This window comes from Meles meles, chromosome 1 (assembly GCF_922984935.1).
Source record: "Meles meles chromosome 1, mMelMel3.1 paternal haplotype, whole genome shotgun sequence".
In the NCBI taxonomy this organism is placed as follows: Eukaryota; Metazoa; Chordata; class Mammalia; order Carnivora; family Mustelidae; genus Meles; species Meles meles.
In genome coordinates, this window is record NC_060066.1 from 185,573,019 (window position 1) to 185,595,172 (window position 22,154).

General features: G+C 39.0%; 1 protein-coding gene across 1 annotated transcript in view; it reads right to left on the reverse strand.

Annotated features, from left to right (window-relative positions):
* Positions 1-3,104: 3,104 nt before the first annotated feature.
* The window catches only part of LOC123950768 (zinc finger protein 684-like), a 34,071-nt gene continuing 15,021 nt past the window's right edge, over positions 3,105-22,154 (reverse strand). The window contains exons 5-6 of the mRNA XM_046019195.1: positions 9,889-9,935; positions 3,105-3,372 (exon numbers count right to left, since the gene is read on the reverse strand). Of these exons, the coding sequence (XP_045875151.1) occupies positions 3,319-3,372; positions 9,889-9,935 (101 nt within the window). The 3' untranslated portion in view covers positions 3,105-3,318. The remainder of the gene's footprint in view (positions 3,373-9,888; positions 9,936-22,154) is intronic.

A 22,154-nucleotide genomic window follows, 5' to 3' on the forward strand; every position in this document is an offset into this window, starting at 1 on the left:
TCCCTCTCTTGCTGGGTGTCTCTCTCTGTCAAATAAATAAATAAAATCTTTTAAAAAGAACTTGATGAAATAAAAATCATATACCACCGTAATATAACCTGGGAGAAGGAGAAGCACAGTTAGTGTTCTACTCTCTACTAATAAGGCATAATGCAGACTTTATTAAGTTATGAATGTTAACAAATGTCAAAACAAAAAGATAAAATTTACTGATCTGATAGAGGAAAACAGAGAATAAAGAAAACATAATCCAATGGAAGGAATGAAAGAAAAAGAAACAAAACCCCCCAAATTATACCCCATCAAATTTTTCAAGGACTTTGACAAGGTGATTCTATAACTTACATGAAAGAAGAATAAAGGGCTTTAAATAGGACAATTTCCATAAAAGTTATAGCACTTGAAAATGTTTTGCTGTCACAGGGGTATACAAATAATCTACTGAAAATATTATTTGATAGAAGATGACAGGAGCTGAAATCCATTAATTCTAAAACATCAGCATAAAAAATCACAAAAATGTAATGTTTGGGGTATAAAGCAAATTGCAAATTATATTATCTATGTAAAAATATAAGTTACCATAGACATACACATAATAAACTCAAAGCATACACAGAAATACACAGTAACTTATGCATAACTGTTACCTCTGAGCAGAGTGACACAGCTGAAGCTTTAGTTAAATGTTTTTTACTTACTAAAAAAAAAAAAAAAAAAAAAGACCTGATGCTAATATGGCGAAAATTTTCATATACTATTATAGTCATTATGTTTTTTGAACTTTTCTGTATGCCTGATATATTTCATACTTAAAATATTTTTTAAATCTAAAAACAGAAAAAAAGAGGGGAAAGGAAGAGGAAGAAGGAAAAGAAACTAATATAAAATGTGAGCTGTTAGAATTTTATTAATACCTTCATTCAGTGATATTTGAGTGCCTCTCAGATGCCAGTTGCCATTAAAGCCCTCGGGCACACCAAGCTCCTCTCCCAACATGAGCTGATGGTCTCTGGACAGCTCAGCTGACAGTCCTCCTAGATCCCCAAAGGTCTACTAATTGTAGATATCCTTCCCCTGCTTAGGGTGCATACAGAACATACTGCTTCTAAGTGAAGGATTCAGACAAAGCATTTCTTTTCCTTACCCACAATTCAGTGACGAAACTGGGTCCTTGACCTCTTCCTAACATCCAATGGCCCAGGTATTCCCTCTTCATTGCCAGGCCCCCAGGCTCTGTCTCTGATTAATTTATGCCTCTTGAAACTATCAAGAGTTGCCTTCCAAGGCCCCTCCCAGCAACTCTTCTACCTCTGGTCTCAACTGGCCCTAATGCTGATGGGGTCCAGATCTACTCACTGTAGAAGACTCTCTGCTCAGCTCAGACTTCCAGGGAAGGCCCTGTACTGGGGGTCACCACACTTGCTAGAGACTTTGGAGAAACCTCTGGGCTTTCCACCCCCACTACCACAAGCTCCCTTCTAGACACTGTTCTTTTCCTTTTCCTTCTAATCATTCCCTTTCAGACTTGTTTTCCTCTCCTCTAACTCCCTTCCATAAACCCTGATGCAGCCCCTTTCTTTAGCTGTCTCTTTTAGCAACATCTACCCTGAAGATGCCTTACCTGGAGATTTCTACAATCCATGGTGCAAGGCATCCAGCACCCTGGAGACATGACAGAAGGATGAGGAGATGCTCAACTAGTCTCAGGAGACTTTCATCCTAGAAAGGACTTTGCCAGGTAAGGGGTGTCTTTCCCAGGAAGAAGACCTTGTTTGTCACTGGTGCTGGGTAACTCATGGGTTATGTCCAACATAATTCTCTTTGAGAAGGAATCAACCCAACCTTCTGTGGAGATGGTCAGTCCAGAGCCTGACACACAATTTCATTTCATAGGATTTTTCCCTGAATAATACAACAGACACTTTTGTCAATACTCATATGTTAAAACATTGATTTTTCAATTGATAGTTTAGGGATGAGAATTCTTATGTTGAAGGTATATATTTTTAAATTTGTTACACTGATTCAACTTGAATATTTATCTCAAGTCCATTAGTACATTCATCAGGTTAACAGTACTTCTCTCTGGGGCGCCTGGGTGGCTCAGTGGGTTAAGCCTCTGCATTCAGCTCGGGTCAAGATCTCAAGGTCCTGGGATCAAGCCCTGCATCAGGCTCTCTGCTCGACAGGGAGCCTGCTTCCCCCTCCCCCCCTCTGCCTGCCTCTCTGCCTGCTTGTGATCTCTCTCTCTGTCAAATAAATTAAAAAAACAAAAACAAAACAGTACTTCTCTCTGACAGGGATTAACTAATGATGAAAACCATGATTTGACCAAAATCTTTGCCACATAGCATTTTTAAAAAAGGTTGCAAGGTGTGAACTTTGACCTCTTCAAACATGACACAGGGTTTCCTCCCATGTGGATTTGCATTCAAAAATACTTCATGAATGGCTACTTGTGCCAGGCTGTGTGCCAGGAACTGGGGACAAAATGGACAGCAAAACATACATAGTTGGACTTTTCATGCTCATCAAATTTTTACAGCTCATCAAATTATTACAGAAAAAGGCTCTCTGGTAAAGGGGGAGAAATACACTCTAGCAGAAGTTCTGACCAAATGTTCCATGTGTGTGGGGGATTTCTCCCACCTGGGATCCGAGGAATGTGAAGACTTGAGCTCACTTCTCAGGTACACAAGGTTTCTACCCTTGTGAGACCCTGTGGTCCCTCTCATGAACATGAAAGTTCATGTTGTAACTGAAACCCTTACCACATTTATCATATTTAATGGTTTCTCTGTGTGAATTCTTTGATAAACTTGGAGACTGATGCTCTGAATCACACACAATTGCAGAGTTTCTCTCTTGTGTGGAGTCTCTGATGCACTTAGAGATCTATGTTCTGACTGAAGCCCTTACCACACTTACCATATTTGTAGAGTTTCTCTCCAGTGTGGACTATCTTATGGATGTGAGGATTAGCGCTCTGATGGAAGCCCTTGCCACACTCCCCATACTTAAAAGGTTTCTCTCCTGTGTGAACTCTCTGATGAACATGAAGATTTGTGTTGTAACTGAAGCTTTTGCCACATGTATCACATATGAAAGGTTTTTCTCCAGTGTGGACTCTCTGATGGATGTGAAGATTGGAGCTCTGAGTGAAGCCCTTGCCACACTCTTCACACTTAAAAGGTTTCTCTCCTGTGTGGACTCTCCAATGAACACAAAGTTTTGTGTTATAACTGAAGCCTTTGTCACATGTATCACATCTGAAAGGTTTCTCCCCAGTGTGAATTCTCTGATGATAGTGAAGATCTATGCTCCAATGGACGCTCTTCCCATACTCAGCACAGTCGTAAAGTTTCTTGCCTGTGTGGAAAACGGGATGCTTTGAGAAGAAGAAGATGTTTACAATGGTGAAAAATAATATCAAGTTAAAAATCTCAATCAAGGCTGCAAGCAATAGGATATCAGACTAGAGAATGTGGAAAATTATAGTAGTCAATTAAAAGACCAACTAGAAGAATTCTACCAGGACTCAGACAGAAAGGATTTAAAAAGTGTAATTATGAGAAAAATATTAAGTTGTGAAGGATAGATCTAGAAGATCTCTATATATAAGAGATCCAGAAGGAACAAACAGAAGAATTAAAGAAAATTTATTTAATCTGTAAGAAAATTTGATCCTCTAGATTGAAAGTATCCCCCCCACTACCATGTGGGAATTTTGAAAAAAAAAAAAAAAAAAAAGACAAACTAACATATACATATCTGGATGAAATGTTTGAATTTCAAGGATTAAGAAAACAAAAGCATAAAAACAGTAAACAAAATAAAACAAGTTACTCCCTTGAAAAGAGAATAAGATTGGCAGAAGATAGTGACAATGTCTCTAGTGTCCTGAGGGGAAAAGACTATATAGTCAATTCTAAACCTCAGCTGATAATTCCCTTACATAGGCAAAAGGAAGATACTCTCAAAAAAGCAAAGATGACCCAAACTAATCAAAATAAAATCTCATGAAAAGGGAAAACATGAAATATAAAAGGTAGAAATGAATAATGAAAACAAAAAAGCTTTTCTTCCTTTTCACTCAACAAAATTCTCATGAAATAATATAGGAAAACTTCTCTGAGCTGAAGGATTCAGAGAGGAATGGGCTCAGTGACTGACAAACACAATTTTGGGGGGAAAAAAGGCTGCATACCTAGACATTCTGGAAAACTTCAAAATTCCAAGGAGAAACAGAAAAAAACAAAGTTCTAAATGTTTTCAGAAGGGAGGGAAAAGAAAAAACAGATTAAAGAAGAATAAGAGAAAATTACTAAATGAATGTATCAGATTGGAAGATGCAAAATCAGGAGCTCAAAAACAGATATAAAATGGCTAAAACATTCTCAGGGAAAATGATTTGAATCTAGAAGTCTCAACTCAGCCACAATAGTATTCAAGATGGGGGTGAATACAAATACTTTTACCAACACACAGAGATTCAAAAAGCTTGTTGGCAAGTGAAAACAGATTCAAGCAAAAAACAGATGTGGGATTTAAGAAATCATGGAAAAAATAGCTGCCATAAAAATTAAGGCCATTTTAATCTGAGAAAATGAAGTACAATGCAAAAAATTAACACAATTATATATGGTTTCAACAAAACACAGGACATGGGGAGAGGGTGTGTGAAAGCTAAGTAAAAGTTTGCTAATGGGGCGCCTGGGTGACTCAGTGGGTTAAGCCACTGCCTTCGGCTCAGGTCATGATCTCAGGGTCCTGGGATCGAGTCCCGCATTGGGCTCTCTGCTCAGCAGGGAGCCTGCTTCCCTCTCTCTCTCTCTCTCTCTGCCTGCCTCTCCATCTACTTGTGATCTCTCTCTGTCAAATAAATAAATAAAATCTTTAAAAAAAAGTGTTTAAAAAAAAGTTTGCTAATGGCCTTATATTCTGGAGAGTGGAAGTTATAAATAACTTGTCACTGACAGAAATATAATTTTTAGAGAGGGAGGAGCAAGATGGTGGAGGAGTAGGAGACCTAAATATCAGCAGGTCCCAGGAGTTCAGCTCGATAGTTATCAAACCATTCTGAACACCTACAAACTCAACAGCAGATAGAAGAGAAGAAGAGCAGCAATTCTAGGAACAAAAAACTGACCACTTCCTGGAAGGTAGGACGTGTAGAGAAGTGAATCCGAGGCAACATTCAGGAAGATGGATGGGGGGAGGGGCAAGTGATAGAGCAGCAGAGCACAAAATTGGAACTTTTAGAGGTCTGCTTCACTGGGGGATGTTGCTCCAGAGGCTAAGTGAGGGGAGAAGTGGTGTCTCAGGACTCACAGGGTCACAGAAAGACCTGGGGTGCCTGAGTGTGGCACAGCAGCCAAGTATTGGAGTGGGGAAGCTGGCTGCAGAGACAGAGCCAAGGAGTGGGCTCTCAGCTCAGGGTTACCTTAAATCATGATCCAAGGCACAGTTGGGCCTCTGCTCTTTGAGCAGGAACCCCAAAAGTGGCAGATCTGGAGAGACCCCCTCCTTCCTCCTCTGGGAGGAGCGGTGTGGGAATGTGCTGCAGGAATCTTCTGGGTTTGGAGACTCCAGACAGGGCTGTCACCAGAGATAGAAACATTCAGTCACAGGCTGGGTGAGCAGGGAGTGCAGCCAGGGACCAGAGAGACAGGAGGGATTGACTGCTTTTCTCTGAAGGTGCACTGAGTAGTGGGGCCCTGAGCTTTTGGCTCCTACAGGGCCAGAGATTGGGAGGCTGCCATTTTCATTCCTATCCTCCAAAGCAGTATGGAAAGTGTTTAGGGAACAAAAGCTACCAAGACCAAAATGAAGCAGATTACTAAGCCCAGCCCCAGCAAGGGCAGTGCAATTCCACTTCGGGCAAAAACATTTGAGAATCATGGCAACAGACCCCTCCCCCAGAAGATCAGCAAAAACATCCAGCCAAGACCAAGGTCACCAATCAATGAGAACTGTGGAACTCCAGAGCTAGTGGAAAGCAATACATAGAATTCATGGTTTTTTTCCCATGACCCTTTAGTCTTTCAAAGTTAAGTTTTTTTAATTTTATTTTTTTCTTATTCTATTTTTAAATTTTTCCTCTTTCCTATTTTAATGTTTTTAAACTATTTTATCTTATAAATATCTTTTTAAAAATCTTAATTTTCATTGTTATAGTCATATTTTATCCCTTCATTGTATTTAATCTTATTTTTTTGTATACATACAGCTTTTTTTTCTTTAAAATTTCTTCTAATAGATCAAAATATACCAAAAGTCTAGTGCATTGCTTTGTTCTAGTCCTCAGCCTGATCACATTCTTTCCTCTTCTTTTTCTTTTTTCAACCATCTTCTTATCAATTCCTTTTTTAGAATCTTTTTAAATTTTCATCTTTACAGTCATATTCCATCCCTTCATTCTGTTTACCCTATTTGTGTGTGTGTGTGTGTATATATATGTATATATGTATATGTATATATACATATATATGTGTGTATATATATATATGTTTTTCTTTCTTTAAAACTTTAGGAGGTAGTTTCTTCTATCATACCAAAATACACCCAAAATCAAGTGTATATCTCTGTTCTATTCACCAGTCTAATTTATACACACACACACACACACACACACACACACACACATACACATATATATTTTCTTTTGTCCCCCTTATTTCTCCCCCAGGTTCGGGTATCTTCAGCTTTGGTTAATATATATTTTTCTGGGGGCACCTGGGTGGCTCGTTGATTAACCAACTGCCTTTGGCTCACATCATGATCCTTGAGTACTAGGATCGAGTCACACATCAGGCTCCCTGCTTGTCAGGGAGTCTGCTTCTCCCTCTGACCCTCCCCCTTCTCACACACACACTCTCTCTCATTCTCTCTCTCTCTCTCTCTCTCAAATAAATAAAATATTAAAAAATATATATATATGAAATTAATCCCCCCCCCCCCCGGTCATTGCTACCCTTTTAGTATTTTGTTCTTTCATCCATCTATTATTATCTGGATAAAATGACAAGGCAGAAAAACTCACCACAAAAAAAAGAACAAGAGGCAGTACTGACAGCTAGGGACCTAATCAATACAGACATTAGTAAAATGTCAAAACTAGAGTTCAGAATGATGATTATCAAGGTGCTAGCTGGGCTCAAAAAAAAGCATGGAAGGTATTAGAGAATCCCTTCCTGGGGAAATAGAATCCCTTTCTGGAGAAATATAAGAACTAAAATCTAACCAAGGTGAAATAAAAAAAAGCTATTAATGAAGTACAATAAAAAATGGGGCTCTTACAGCTAGGATAAATGAGGGTAAAGAGAGAATTAATGATATAGAAGACCAAATGATGGAGAATAAAGAAGCTGAGAAAAAGAGAGACAAACAACTACTGCACCACGAGGGAAGAATTCAAGACATAAGTGATACCATACGATGAAACAATATTAGAATAATTGGGATCCCAGAAGAAGAAGAAAGAGAGAGGGGGGCAGAAGGTATATTGGAGCAAATTATAGAAGAGAATTTCTCTAATCTGGCAAGGGGAACAAGCATCAAAATCCAGGAGGCACAGAGCACCCCCCACAAAATCATCTATAAAAATAGTCCATACCCTGTCATCTAATAGTAAAATTTACAAGTCTCAGTGACAAAGTCTCAGTGAGAATCCTGAAAGCAGCTCGAGACAGGAGGTCTGTAACATACAATAGAAATATGAGATTTGCAGCAGACCGATCCATAGAGACGTGGAAGGCCAGAAAGGACTGGCACAATATATTCAGAGCACTAAATGAGAAAAATATGCAGCCAAGAATACTATATCCAGCTAGGTGATCATTGAAAATAGAAGGAGAGATAAAAATCTTCCAGGACATATAAAAAACTAAAAGAATTTGCAAACATCAAACCAGTCCTACAGGAAATATTGAAAGGGGTCCTCTAAGGAAAGAGAGAGCCTAAAAGTAACAGACCAGAAAGGAACAGAGACAATATACAGTAACAGTCACCTTATAGGCAATACAATGGCACTCAATTCATATCTTTCAATAGTTACCCTGAATGCAAATGGACTAAATGTTCCAATGACAAAGCATATCAGAATAGATAAAAAAAAATAAGACCATTGATATGCTATCTACAAGAAACTCATTTTAGACCCAAAGACACCTCCAGACTTAAAGTGAGGGGGTGGAAAACAATTTACCATGCTGATGGACATCAAAAGAAAGCTGCGGTAGCAATCCTTATAACAAATAAGTTGGATTTTAAGCCAAAGACTATACTAAAAGATGAAGAAGGACACTATATCATACTTAAAGGGTCTGTCCAACAAGAAGATCTAACAATTTTAAATATCTATACCCCTAACATGGGAACAGTCAATTATATAAACCAATTAATAACAAAATAAAAGAAACACATCAACAATAATACAATAATAGTAAGGGACTTTAACACCCCCTCATTGAAATGGACAGATCATCTAAGCAAAAGATCAACAAGGAAATAAAGGCTTTACATGACACGTGGGCCCAGATGGACATCACAGATATATTTAGAATATTCCATCCCAAACAACAGAATACACACTCTTCTCTAGTGCATATGGAACATTCTCCAGAATAGATCATATCCTATTTCACAAATCAGGTCTCAACAGGTATCAAAAGATTGGGATCATTCCCTGCATATTTTCAAACCACAATACTTTGAACCTAGAACTCAAACACAAGAGGAAAGTTGGAAAGAACGCAAATATATGCAGGCTAAAGAGCATCCTACTAAAGAATGAATGGGTAAATCAGGAAATTAAAGAATTAAAAAATTTGGCGAAACAAATGAAAATGTTCAACTTTTTCAAAGTCTTTGGGACACAGCAAAAGCGGTCCTGAGAGGAAAGTATATAGCAATACAAGCCTTTTTCAAGAAACAAGAAAGATCTCAAGTACACAACCTAACCCTACACCTAAATGAGCTGGAGAAAGAACAGCAAAGAAAGCCTAAACCCAGTAGAAGAGAAATAATAAAGACCAGAGCAGAAATTAATGAAACAGAAACCAAAAGAACAGTAGAACAAATCAACAGAACTAGGAGCTGGTTCTTTGAAAGAATTAATAAGATTGATAACCCCCTGGCCAGACTTTGTAAAAAGGAGAGAGAAAGAAGGGATGCCTGGGTGGCTCAGTCAGTTAAGCCGCTGCCTTCGGCTCAGGTCATGATCCCAGGGTCCTGGGGTAGAGTCCTGCATCAGGCTCCTTGGTCGGCAGGGAGCCTGCTTCTCTCTCCAACTCTGCCTGCCACTCTGCCTGCTTGTGCACTCTCTCTTTCTCTCTGACAAAAAAATAAATAAAATCTTTTTTAAAAAAGGAAAAGAAAAAGGACCCAAATTAATAAAATCCCAAATGAAAGAGAAGATATCACAACCAACACCAAACAAATACAATTATAAGAACATATTATGAGCAACTATAAACCAGCAAATTTGACAATCTGGAAGAAATGGATGCATTCCTAGAGACATATAAACTACCAAAACTGAACCAGGACTAAATAGAAAACCTGAACAGACCCATAACCAGTAAGGAGATTGAAGCAGTCATCAAAAATCTCCCAACAAACAAGAGCTCAGGGCCAGACAGCTTCCCAAGGGAATTCTACCAAACACTTAAAGAGGAATTAATACCTATTCTCCTGAAACTGTTCCAAAAAAATAGAATGGAAGGAAAACTCCCAAACTCATTTAATGAGGCCAGCATTACCTTGATCCCAAAACCAGACAAAGATCCCATCAAAAAGAAGAATTAAAGACCAATATCCTTGATGAACATGGATGCAGAAATACTAGCCAATAGGATCCAACAGTACATTAAAAGGATTACTCACCACAGCCAAGTGGCATTTATTCCTGGGCTGCAAGGTTGGTTCAACATCTGCAAATCAATCAATATGATACGATACATTAAGAAAAGAAAAAACAAGAACCACACGATACCCTCAATAGATGCTAAAAAAGCGTTTGACAAAGTACAGCATCATTTCTTGATCAAAACTCTTCAAAGTGTAGGGATGGGGGTACATACCTCAATATCATCAAAGCCATCTATGAAAAACCCCCAGCAAATAAAAAATTAAAAACTGAGAGCTTCCCCCTAAGGTCAGGAACACAGCAGGGATGTCCACTATCACCACTGCTATTCAACATAGTCCTAGAAGTCCTAGGCTCAGCAATCAGACAACAAAAACAAATAAAAGGCATCCAAGTTGGCAAAAAAGAAGTCAAACTCTCACTCTTTGCAGATGATATGATACTTTATGTGGAAAATCCAAAAGACTCCACTCCAAAACCGCTAGAACTCATATAAGAATTCAGTAAAGTGTCAGGATATAAAATTAATGCATAGAAATCAGTTGCATTTCTATATACCAACAGTAAGACAGAAGAAAGAGAAATTAAGGAATTGATCCCATTTACAACTGCACCCAAAGCCATAAGATACCTAGGAATAAAACTAACCAAAGAGGCAAAGAATCTATACTCAGAAAACTATAAAGTACTCATGAAAGAAATTGAGGAAGACACAAAGAAATGGAAAAATGTTGCATGCTCATGGGTTGGAAGAACAAACATTGTGAAAATAATGTATCCTACCTGAAGCAATCTACACATATAATGCAATCCCTATCAAAATCCCATCCATTTTTTCAAAGACATGGAACAAATAATCCTAAAATTTATATGCAACCAGAAAAGACCCTGAATAGCCAGAGGAATGTTGAAAAAGAAAGCCAAAGTTGGTGGCATCACAATCCCAGACTTCAAGCTCTATTACAAAGCTGTAATCGTCAAGACAGCATGGTACTGGCACAAAAACAGACATATAGATCAATGGAACAGAATAGAGAGTCCAGAAATGGACCCTCAACTCTATGGTCAACTAATCTTCGACAAAGCAGGAAAGAATGTCCAATGGAAAAAAGACAGTCCTTCAACAAATGGTGTTGGGAAAATTGGACAGTCACATATAGAATAATGACCATTTCCTTACACCACACATAAAAACAGACTCAAAATGGATGAAAGACCTCAGTATGAGAAAGGAATCCATCAAAATCCTTGAAGAGAACACAGGCAGCAATCTCTTTGACCTCAGCCACAGCAACTTCTTCCTAGAAACATCGCCAAAGGCAAGGGAAGCAAGGGCAAAAATGAACTATTGGGGCTTCATCAAGATCAAAAGCTTTGCACAGCAAAGGAAACAGTCAACAAAACCAAAAGACAACTGACAGAATGGGAGACGATATTTGCAAATGGCATATCAGATAAAGGGGTAGTATCCAAAATGTATAAAGAACTTACCAAACTCAACACCCAAAGAACAAATAATCCAGTTAAGACATGGACAGAAGATCTGAACAGACATTTCTAAAAAGAAGACATCCAAATGGCCAATGGACACATGAAAAAGTGCTCAACATCACTTGGCATCGCGAAAATACAAATCAAAACCACAGTGAGATACCACCTCACACCAGTCAGAATGGCTAAAATTAACAAGTCAGAAAACGACAGATGTTGGCGAGGATGCGAAGAAAGGGGAACCCTCCTACACTGTTGGTGGGAATGCAAGCTGGTGCAGCCACTTTGAAAAACAGTGTGGAGATTCCTTAAGAATTTAAAAAATGGAGTTTCTTTGAAAAGTTGAAAATAGAGCTACCTTACGACCCAGCAATTGCATTACTGGGTATTTACCCTAAAGATACAGAAGTAGTGATCTGAAGGGGCAGGTGCACCTGGATGTTTATGGCAGCAATGTCCACAATAGCCAAACTATGGAAAGAGCCTAGATGTCCATCAACAGATGAATGGATAAAGAAGATGTGATATATATATATATATATACATATATATATGTGTGTATATATATATACACACACACACATACACACACAGATACACAGAAACAATGGAATACTATGCAGCCATCAAAGCTCTGAAATCTTGCCATTTGCAGTGATGTGGGTGGAACTAGAAGGTATTACACTGAGTGAAATAAGTCAATCAGAGAAAGACAATTATCATATGATCTCTCTGATATGAGGAATTTGAGAGGCAGGGTGGGAGGTCGTGGGGGGTAGGGAGGGAAAAAATGAAACAAGGTGGGATGGGGAGGGAGACAAACCATAAAAGACTCTTAAATCTTATGAAACAAACTGAGGGTTGCTGGGGGGTGGGAGGGTTGGGAGAGGGTGGTTGAGTTATGGACATTGGGGAGGGCACGTGCTATGGTGAGTGCTGTGAAATGTATAAGCCTGATGATTCACAGACCTGTACCCCTGGGGGCAAATAATCCATTATATGTTAATCAATTTTTAAAATTTTTAAAAAACAAAAAAAAAAAACCCAAAGAAATACAACTTTTAAAATATGTTATAATCTTAAAAGATTATCTTGAAGGATAAAAATAATGAAGGGGAAAAATGAAAGAAATAAGAATTCATTTAGAACTCCCAAATAAGGGAAGGCGGTAAGGAATTAGAATGCATAAAATGTCAGGAATCAGACCTAATGTATTAATTTATCACAGTACATGTAAAAAGGCTAAGTTCCCCTTAAAGTCTTAGAGACTCCAAGATTGGGTTAAAAAAATCCAACCATATTCAGCTTGCAAGAGACAAATACATACCAGGCAAATGCTAACTAAAAGAGAACAGATGAACAACATTAATATCTGAAAAAGCAGAATTCAAGGCAAAACACACTAACTATAGGGGACTTCCAAGGAAGATGGTGGAATAGGAGGACCTTAAGTTCACTTTGTCTACAGCTACAAGTAGATAAACACTCAAAACACTATAAGTAACCCAGAAAACAACAAGAATGGCAGAACAAACTCTACAACTAAATTTCCACTACCATGGAAGAGGGTAGGAAGGATGGAGATACAGTGAGGAACTAAACATACTTGTGGCCTATCGGCTGGAGGGAGGGAGCCACAGGTGCAGAGAGGGGAGAGAAAAAGATTTTCACACCAGGGAGCCTACACAGAATAGATGAATCCCCATAGCATTTGGCTTTGGGTCAAATTTCATGAATTATTACAAGCAGCAGTACTTAAAGCCTGGAACTTCAAAAATCAGCAGGCTTGGCTCTGGGAGAGGCTAGAGGGCAAGAGGAATCACAGTCACTGCCATTAAAGAGATAGCATAACAAAGAGCCCATAGAGATTCAGTATAGCAGTAGCAGTTTGAAAAATGCCTGGGGCATAGTGGAGGGAGAGCTATTTATTTATTTTTATTTTTATTTTTATTTTTTTAAAGATTTTATTTATTTATTTGACAGAGAGAGATCACAAGTAGGCAGAGAGGCAGGCAGAGAGAGTGAGAGGGAAGCAGGCTCCCTGCCGAGCAGAGAGCCCGATGTGGGACTCGATCCCAGGACCCTGAGATCATGACCTGAGCCAAAGGCAGCGGCTTAAACCACTGAGCCACCCAGGCGCCCGGGAGAGCTATTTATTAATCACAAAGTGTGTCCTAGAGGGGCAGATTTCACTGGGAGACTCCTACAACAGCAAAGGAGAGGGCAGGCACCATTTCTCTCCCCTGCTCCCCACATAAATACATGGTCACTTGCAGGAACCAGTGTGGTGCAGGCATTCACTACCTAATTTCTTTACATTCTGCCCCACCCCCTCCAGCTGAGCCTGCCCCAGTCCCAGCACTGGGGGTCCTCATCCCCAGAAGACCAGTGCAAATTTTGCCAACCAAGTGTCTCCCAACTGTGCGCTTTGTAGGGCTTCAGTCCTGGCAGCTGCAGTAGCTGGTTACCTCCTGTGGAGGATGTGTATACCTTGTTGAAACTGCCTGCTCCTCCCCTGCTTTATGCAGCAGCCCTAGCCACCCTAGTCTCTCAGTGGTGGCTGCATGTCCCCTGTGGAAGAGGACCAGCACCACCTTGTTAAAAGTACACAACCCACCCACCACTTTCAAGAGCAAGAGACAATAGTGGACTTCCCTAACACAGAAAGAGACACAGAGTTAGACAAAACGGGGAAACAGGAATATGTCACAAGTGAACAGGACAAAACCACAGCAGGAGATCTAAGTGAAACAGCTATAAATAATATTTCTGATAGAGAATTTAAAGCAGTGATCATAAAGATACTCACTGGACTTGAGAAAAGCGTGGAGGACATCAGTGAGACCCTTAACAAAGAGGGAGAATCAGCAACAGGAGGACAGAGTAATGGAAAGTAATCAAGCTGAGAAGGTGAGAGAAAAAAAATCTGTGAAATGAGAATAGACTTAGGGAACTCAGTGATTCCATCAAGTGTAATAACATTTGCATTATAGGGATCCCAGAGAAAGAGAAAAAAAAAGGGAGCAGAAAATTTATTTGAAGAAATAATAACTAAAAACTGCCCTAATCTGGAGAATGAAAAAGATACCCAGATCCAGGATGCACAGAGATTCAAAAAAAAAAAAAAAAAAAAATCAGCCCAAGGAGATCCACACCAAAACATATAGTAATTAAAATGGCAAAAAGGAGTGATAGAGAATTTTTAAAACAGCAAGAGAAAAGATGATGGTTGCATACAGAGAAACCCCAAAAGGCTTTCAGTGGATTTTTTCAGCAGAAACTTTGCAGGACAGAGGGAGTAGCATGATCTATTCAAAGTGCTGAAAGGAAAAAATCTGCAGCCAAAAATACTTTATCCAGCAAGACTGTCATTCAGAATAGAAGAACAGATAGTTTCCAAGATAAACAGAAGCTAAAAGAGTTCATGACCACAAAACCAGACCTACAAGAAATGTTAAAGGGGACTCTAAGTAAAAAGACTGTAAGTAAGAGTGAGAAAATTATGGGGCGTCTGAGTGGCTTAGTCAGTTAAACATCTGCCTTTGGCTCAGGTCATGATTTTGGGGTCCCAGGATCAAGTCCTGCATTAGGGTCCCCGCTCAGGAGGGATTCTGCTTCTCCCTCTGACCCTCCCCTCTCTCATGCTTTCTCTCTTCAATTTGTCTCAAATAAACGAAATCTTTTAAAAAGAGAGTAGTCTTTTCTTCATTAGTACTGAGTAAAATATGGAATTGTCGAATTGTTATATTATACAACTGAGACTAATGTTACACTGTATGTTAACTACACTGGAATTAAAATTCTAAAAAACACATTAACTAGGACAAAACATATGATCCACTGGTAGAAGAGAAACATCAAACTATCAAATCCAAAATCACTGTATAAATCTTTTTAAGACTTTATGTAGATACACACATAAAAATGTTAATTACAGCATAATATGCCAAACTAGAAATAGTCTGAATGTCCATCAAGAGACCAGTTAATTATGAATTATGGTGCTTCTACAAATGGAATACACCCCAGCTTTTAAAAAAGGATGAGGTAGGGATGCCCAGGTGGCTCAGTCGGTTAAGCTCAGGTCATAATCATAGGGTCCTGGGATTGAGTCCCTCATTGGGCTCCTTGCTCAGCAGAGAGCCTGCTTCTTGATCTCGCTGCCACTCCCCCTGCTTGTGCTCTCTTGTTATTTCTCTCTGACAAATAAATGAAACCTTTTTTTTTTTTTAAAAAAGGATGAGGTAGATACAGATATACAGGTATGGAATCATGTCTATGATAAAGCAAAGATTAAAAATAAGGTTACAGAATGGATAGAAAAACAGAGATCTATGCCTCAGTTCCCTTGTCTATAAAATGGGGATGTCAATATCCATCTATCTCACAGGGTTACTGTGAAGATTAAATCAATTCCAATAAAGTGCTTTGAACAATGACTAGCATACAGATATTTCCACTGCATGTGTTTTGGGAGGGGGAGGTGTTAAAAGTCTTAAAATACATACACTTTGACATAATTCTACTTCTACAGAGTTTTCTTAAGGAATTAACCAGACAAATGTACAATAATGTAGACTGAAGTACTAACAGCAAAGTAAGTGGGGAAAAAAAGGCACACATTCATCATGCTCTGGTCTGAATGTTTATGTTCCCCCATCCCCAAATCTGTATGTTGATAACCTAATGCCCAAGGTGATGGTATTAAGAGGTAGAGTCTTTGGGAGGTGCTTTAGGTCATAGAGTCAGAACTTTGGTGACTGGGACAAGTGCCCTTGTAAAAGAGGCCCTATAGAATTCACTAACCCTTCTACTGTGTAAGGATCACTTTGCCAAGAAGTCTACTGCTCTGAAGAGGACCTTCACTGACCACACTGGCACTGTGATCATGGACTTCCAGCCTCTAGAACTGTGAGACATAATTTCCATTATTTACAGGTTACTCGTTCTGTGGCATTTTGTTATAGCAGCCCAAACAGACTAAGATTCAAAAATAGTGGATTCTTTATGGAATGTCACCTTATCAGAAAGTCCCTCCCTGGTCACACTTCTAGCTTACCATTTCCCCAATCTTCCTTTATCCCACTTCAGAGCACTCATCATCATCTGAAATATATACATTTGTTACCTTTTTTATTATCCACCTCATCCCCAAATGTAAGTGCCATGTGAGTGAGACTTTGTTCAGTTCACTGCTGTCACTCCAGTGTCTAGAACAGTGCCCACTATAAATATTTGATTCAATTAGAAAGTGTTTGGATAAATCAAGGTATTTTCCTACAATTGAATATTATACAGCTATTAGAATGGATAGGGGTGTATGGATGGGCTGCAAGAGGGTAATGAAACTCCTGAAATGTATAAAAACTTCTGTATGCATGTACTTCTGTTAACTTTCAGGGGTAAAGGTTTTCTGAAAGAGATTGCTGAGTTGGAAAAGATAAAAAGATAGAGGTTATCTAATAATGAGAGGGGGGAGGGTTGATTGGGATAACAGCAATGCAAATAGTGAGGAGTGATAGGATTCTGGATATAATTTGAAAGTAGAACTGGCAGATTTGCCAATGTATGTATTTGGGGGTGAAAGGAGTCAACAATGACTCCAGGCTTTTGGTCTACTCAACTAGAAGAGTAGAGTTTCCCTTTTTCTGTGAAGAGGGGAAGAATGGAGGAAAAGCAGGTCTTGAAGGGAAGGGGGAAATCAAAAGATGATAACTGTTACTTTTTAGAGAGCCGAAAAAAAAAAAAAAGAAGAAGAAGAGATTAGGAGCCACTATGAGTGTGAAGAATGGGAATTCTCACAATGAGAATATAAATGGATTCGAACTTTTCAGGGGGCAATTTGACAGTAAATATACAGTCTCTGACCTACCAAATCTCTTATTCAATCTATAGAAATATTGGAACAAGTATCCAAAATACAAGTATAAGGACATAATTTTCAGCATTATTTATAATTGAGAAAAAATGGTACCTTAACTATCCATCAATAAAGCATGTGTTTAAAAATTTCTGTACACCAATATTTCATAAAATGAAATATGATAAAGCCATCAAAAAGACTGAAGTGGGTCTAAATATCTTGACCTGCAAAGATATCTAGCATATATTATTAACTGAAAGGAAAGTTGCAGAATTTGTCCTTCAAAATAGATAAATACACAAAATAAATATATGTTAGCTTATATACATGTACTGCTTATATGTGGCTATAAATGGAAAAATAGCCTGAAGGCACCTGGTTGACTCAGTTAAGTGTCTGACTCTTGATCTCAGCTCAGATCTTGATCTCAGGGTCATGAGTTCAACCCCCACATCAGGCTCCATGCTGGGCATGGAGCCTACTTAAGAAAAAAAAGAAAAGAAAATAGCCTGTAGGATACTTTTTACTTTATGTGCATTATCTGTTAATATTTTCCTAATTAAAAAGTAATTATAGGAAGGAGGAATAAGGAGTGATGCTTAATATGATGCTCTCTTTTAGGGAGACACAAATATTTTTTTTTAATTCAATTAGCCAACATGTAGTACCTCACTAGCAAATTATTTTAGAACTTGATAGAGGAGGTAGTTACAAAATACTGATGTACTAAATAAAAATGTACTGTATACTTTAAAAGTGTTAATTATTTTTTTATTTAAAGATTTTATTTTATTTATTTGACAGAGAGAGACACGGCAAGAGAGAAAACACAAGCAGCAGGAGAGGGAGAGGGAGAAGCAGACTCCCCGCAGAGCAGGAAGCCTGATGCAGGCCTCGATCCCAGGACTCTGGGATCACGACCTGAGCCAAAGGCAGATGCTTAATGACTGAGCCACCCAGATGCCCTAAAAGGTTTAATTATATGTTATATGAAATTTACCTCAAAGTGAAAAGTAAGAAATATAAATGGGGCAGGGAAACTCATTTTTTTTTTTTTTAGGTAGCAACATTTTTCTTTCTTCAATAGTGATTTGAGAGGAAGGGTCCAAGGTGGTGATATAGAAAGACTCTGAACTCACCTAGATAGACACAGTGAATATATGCCTACCTACAGAGAAATTTCCCCGAAGGACAACTGAGGATGGACTGAACAGATTCTGAACAACAAAGGATAGAGGGACCACACAGAGAATGGCAGGAGAGACAGAGACATGGTAACTTCCAGAATCTTACCCCAGATACTGCAAACCACAGTAAAATTAGGAGGGACGGTACTGAGGGACCAGGAGGAGATTCTTCTCTGGGGCACAGAAAAAAAGCCACAGTTTAAAAGGGTAACTAGAATTTAAAGGAACCAGCCCTGAGTCTCTGCCGAATAGTGGGTGACCTGCAAAACACTCTCTGGGGTCAGAGGGGCAGGTGAGCACCATTGTTTACTTTCCTCCTAAACCCTGATGGCAGAGAAAGGAGCATGGTCCAGGAACCATAGCCATCATGACCACACTAGCCTTAGCCACCCTGAGGCATAGGGAAAAAAGCCATGGTTTAAAAGAACAACTGGAATATAAAGGAAGTGGCCCTAGAGGAGGTTTGGTAACTAACATTCTTTAGGGTTGGAGGGGCTGAGAAACACCATTGTTTATGCTTCCCCTCCACCTTGATATCACAGATAGAAATAGGGTGTTGGTGCCCTGGCCAGCTGGCTGCCTTAGTGAGTCCCAGCTGTGACACCAAGGTATCTCCCCAACCCCTGCCAGAACTCCAGTTGTCCCACCAAGGCAACCTCAGCATGGTGCACATTAGGACAACCTTGGACAGTACCCACTATAGCTCTTCCCATCTCGCCAAGGCAACATGGCAGCAAACCACCCAGGACACAAAAAGCCCATACCTGCTCCAACTCCAGATGATGCATCAGGGTACCACCTGCATGGAACACAATAGGACTTCCCAGCCCACACCGACTTCAGCTCTAGATGCCTGCTGGGGCTGCCTCTGCATGGAGCACCTAGAGACCTCTTGACCCGTGCATGCCTCAACTCCAGCTATCTCAATAGGGCAGCCCTGGTGCATAGTGCTCTGGGAACCCCAACCCACGCCTGCTACATGCAACTCTATGCAGCCAGCCCCACACAATCTACACAGGGAATGCTCCTACAGAAGGCCATTCCCTCATGACTAGAGAAATAGCTGTTCCATCTAATTCACAGAAACAAACACAGAAAGTCAAACAAAATGAGGACAGGTGGGAATATTCTCCAAATGAAAGTAAAAGACAACCTTCAGAAAAAGAACTAAACAAAATGGAAATAATCAATCTACCTGATAAAGAGTTCAAAATAATGGTCATAAAGTTGCTTACTGGACGTGGAGAAGCACATGAACTCAGAACTTTAACAAAGAGATAGAAAATATAAAAAAGAACCAATCAGGTGGAAAAATACACAAGAGGGTATCAATAGCAGATCAGAGGTGCAGAAGAATGGACTGGTGATCAGGAAGACAGGGTACTGGAGAGCACCCACGCTGAAAAGCAAATAATAATAAAAATAATAAATAAAATTGTGTGTGTGTGTGTGTGTGTGTGTGTGTGTGTGTGTGTGTGTGTGTTTAAGGCATCTACGGGTCAACATCAAGCATACTCTTCACATTATAGGGGCTCTAGAAGGAGAAAGGGGCAGAAAACTTCCCTAACATGGGGAAGAAAATGGACATCCAGGCCCAGGAATCACAGAGTCCCCAAACAAGATGAATCCAAAGAGGTCCACACCAAGACACATAATAATTAAAGATTAAAAATTGTGAGTCTTAAAAGCAGCAAGAGAAAAGCAACTAGTTACATGCAAAGGAAACATCAACAGGCTATCAGCTGATTTTTTAGCAGAAACTGAAGGGCAGAGAAGGGTATGATGTTTTCAGAGTACTGAAAGGAAAAAAACCTACGACCAATAATACTCTGCCCAGCAAGGTTACTATTCGGAACTGATGGAGAGATTTAAAAATTTCCCAGACAAAAGTTAAAGGAGTTTACCACCACTAAGTCAGTCTCACAAGAAATGTTAAAGGAATGTCTTTAAGCAAATAAGGTCTTAACTAGAAGTGTGTGTGTGGGTGTGTGGGTGTGGGTGTGAGTGTGTTTATGGAAAAAATTTCATGAGTAAAAACAAAGATACAATAAATGTTGTAGATCAGTCACTCATAAAGCTAATATGAAGGTTAAAAGACAAAAGTAGTAAAATTAATTACATATAAAAAATTAAGGGACTCACAAAATTAAAAGATGTAAAATATGACATATTATAAAATATGAAGGGGGAAGTAAAAATTTAATGCTTTTAGAATGCTGTTTGAACTTAAGTGACCATTGACGTAACATAGACTGCTATCTACATAGGGTGTAGAAACCTAAAATAGATACACAAAAAATAAAGAGAAAAGAATCCAATTGTAACACTAAAGAAAGCCATTAAGCCACAAAGGAAGAGAGCAAAAGAAGAGGAAAGGAACAGAGTAGAACTATAATAACCAGAAAGAAAATTAACAAAATGGCAATAAATTCATGCTTATCTATAATTATTTTTTAAATTTTTTAAAAGATTTTATTTATTTATTTAACAGACAGAGATCACAAGTAGGCAGAGAGGTACACAGAGAGAGAGGGGGAAGGAGGCTCCCCACTGAGCAGAGAGCCCGACGTGGGGCTTGATTCCAGCACCCTGAGATCATGACCTGAGCTGAAGGCAGAGGCTTAAACCACTGAGCCATCCAAGTGCCCCTCTATAATTACTTTAAATACTAAAGCATCGGGATAGTCAGTAACATTGTAATAACACTTCATGGCGATAGATGGTAAGTACATTTATCATGGTGAGCATTGTGTAATGTATAGAATTGCCAAATCATCATGCTGTACACCTGAAACTAATATAACATTTTGTCAACTGTACTTCAATAATCAAATTTTTTAAAAAAATAGTGACTTGGACACTCTGATATTTGACTCCGAAGCCCTTGCTTAGTTAAATACTTGAAGAGCCCACAGGTTTTAACAACCAAGGAAACAAAAATCCTACCAAGAGTAGTTGTCCTCACCCCCTAAGACTACGTTGCCATAGGGCTCCAGGATCATTTCTTTGTACAAGATCCTTTGTGTGGGGTCTAGTTGCCCCCTCCCCTCCTCAGTGAAGTCCATGGCCACATCCTTGAAGTAAGGGTTCCTAAAACACCAATGAAGAATAATTCCTCTTAATCATCTACACCAGTGTTTGTGGTACAAAGGGTAAATTTGGGAACACTGATAAAGGTAGACAGAATAGAGGACACTTCAGAGTTCTGGCCCAAGCTGTAAGAGTAATTAAAAAATCAAAATATTTTTAAAGATACATATTATCTTATGCATAGGCTCACTAACCCTAATAACAGAAAGAACTCTTAAAAGCATATGCAACTGATGAATCATTAAACACTACATCAAAAACTAATGATGTACTATATGTTGGCTATTTGAACATAATAAGAAAATTAAATTTAAAAAAAAAAGCAATTAGAAGATAAAGTCCCCCAGTTAAAAGTGGACGTGAGGGGCACCTGGGTGGCTCAGTCAGTTGGGTGTCAAGACTCTTGATTTTGGATCAGGTCATGATCTCAGGGTTGTGGGATCAAACCCTGTGTCAGGCTCTGCACTCAGTGCTGAGTCTACTTGAGATTCTTTCTCTCCCTCCGCCCCTCTACCCACTCTCTAAATAAATAAAAAATAAAATCCTTTAAAAATGGACAAGTGAAAAATGATCTGAATGAATAATTCCTAGAAGAAAAATAAATGCCTCACAAATCAGCAAAGAAATGGGCATTCAAATAATAAGATACTAT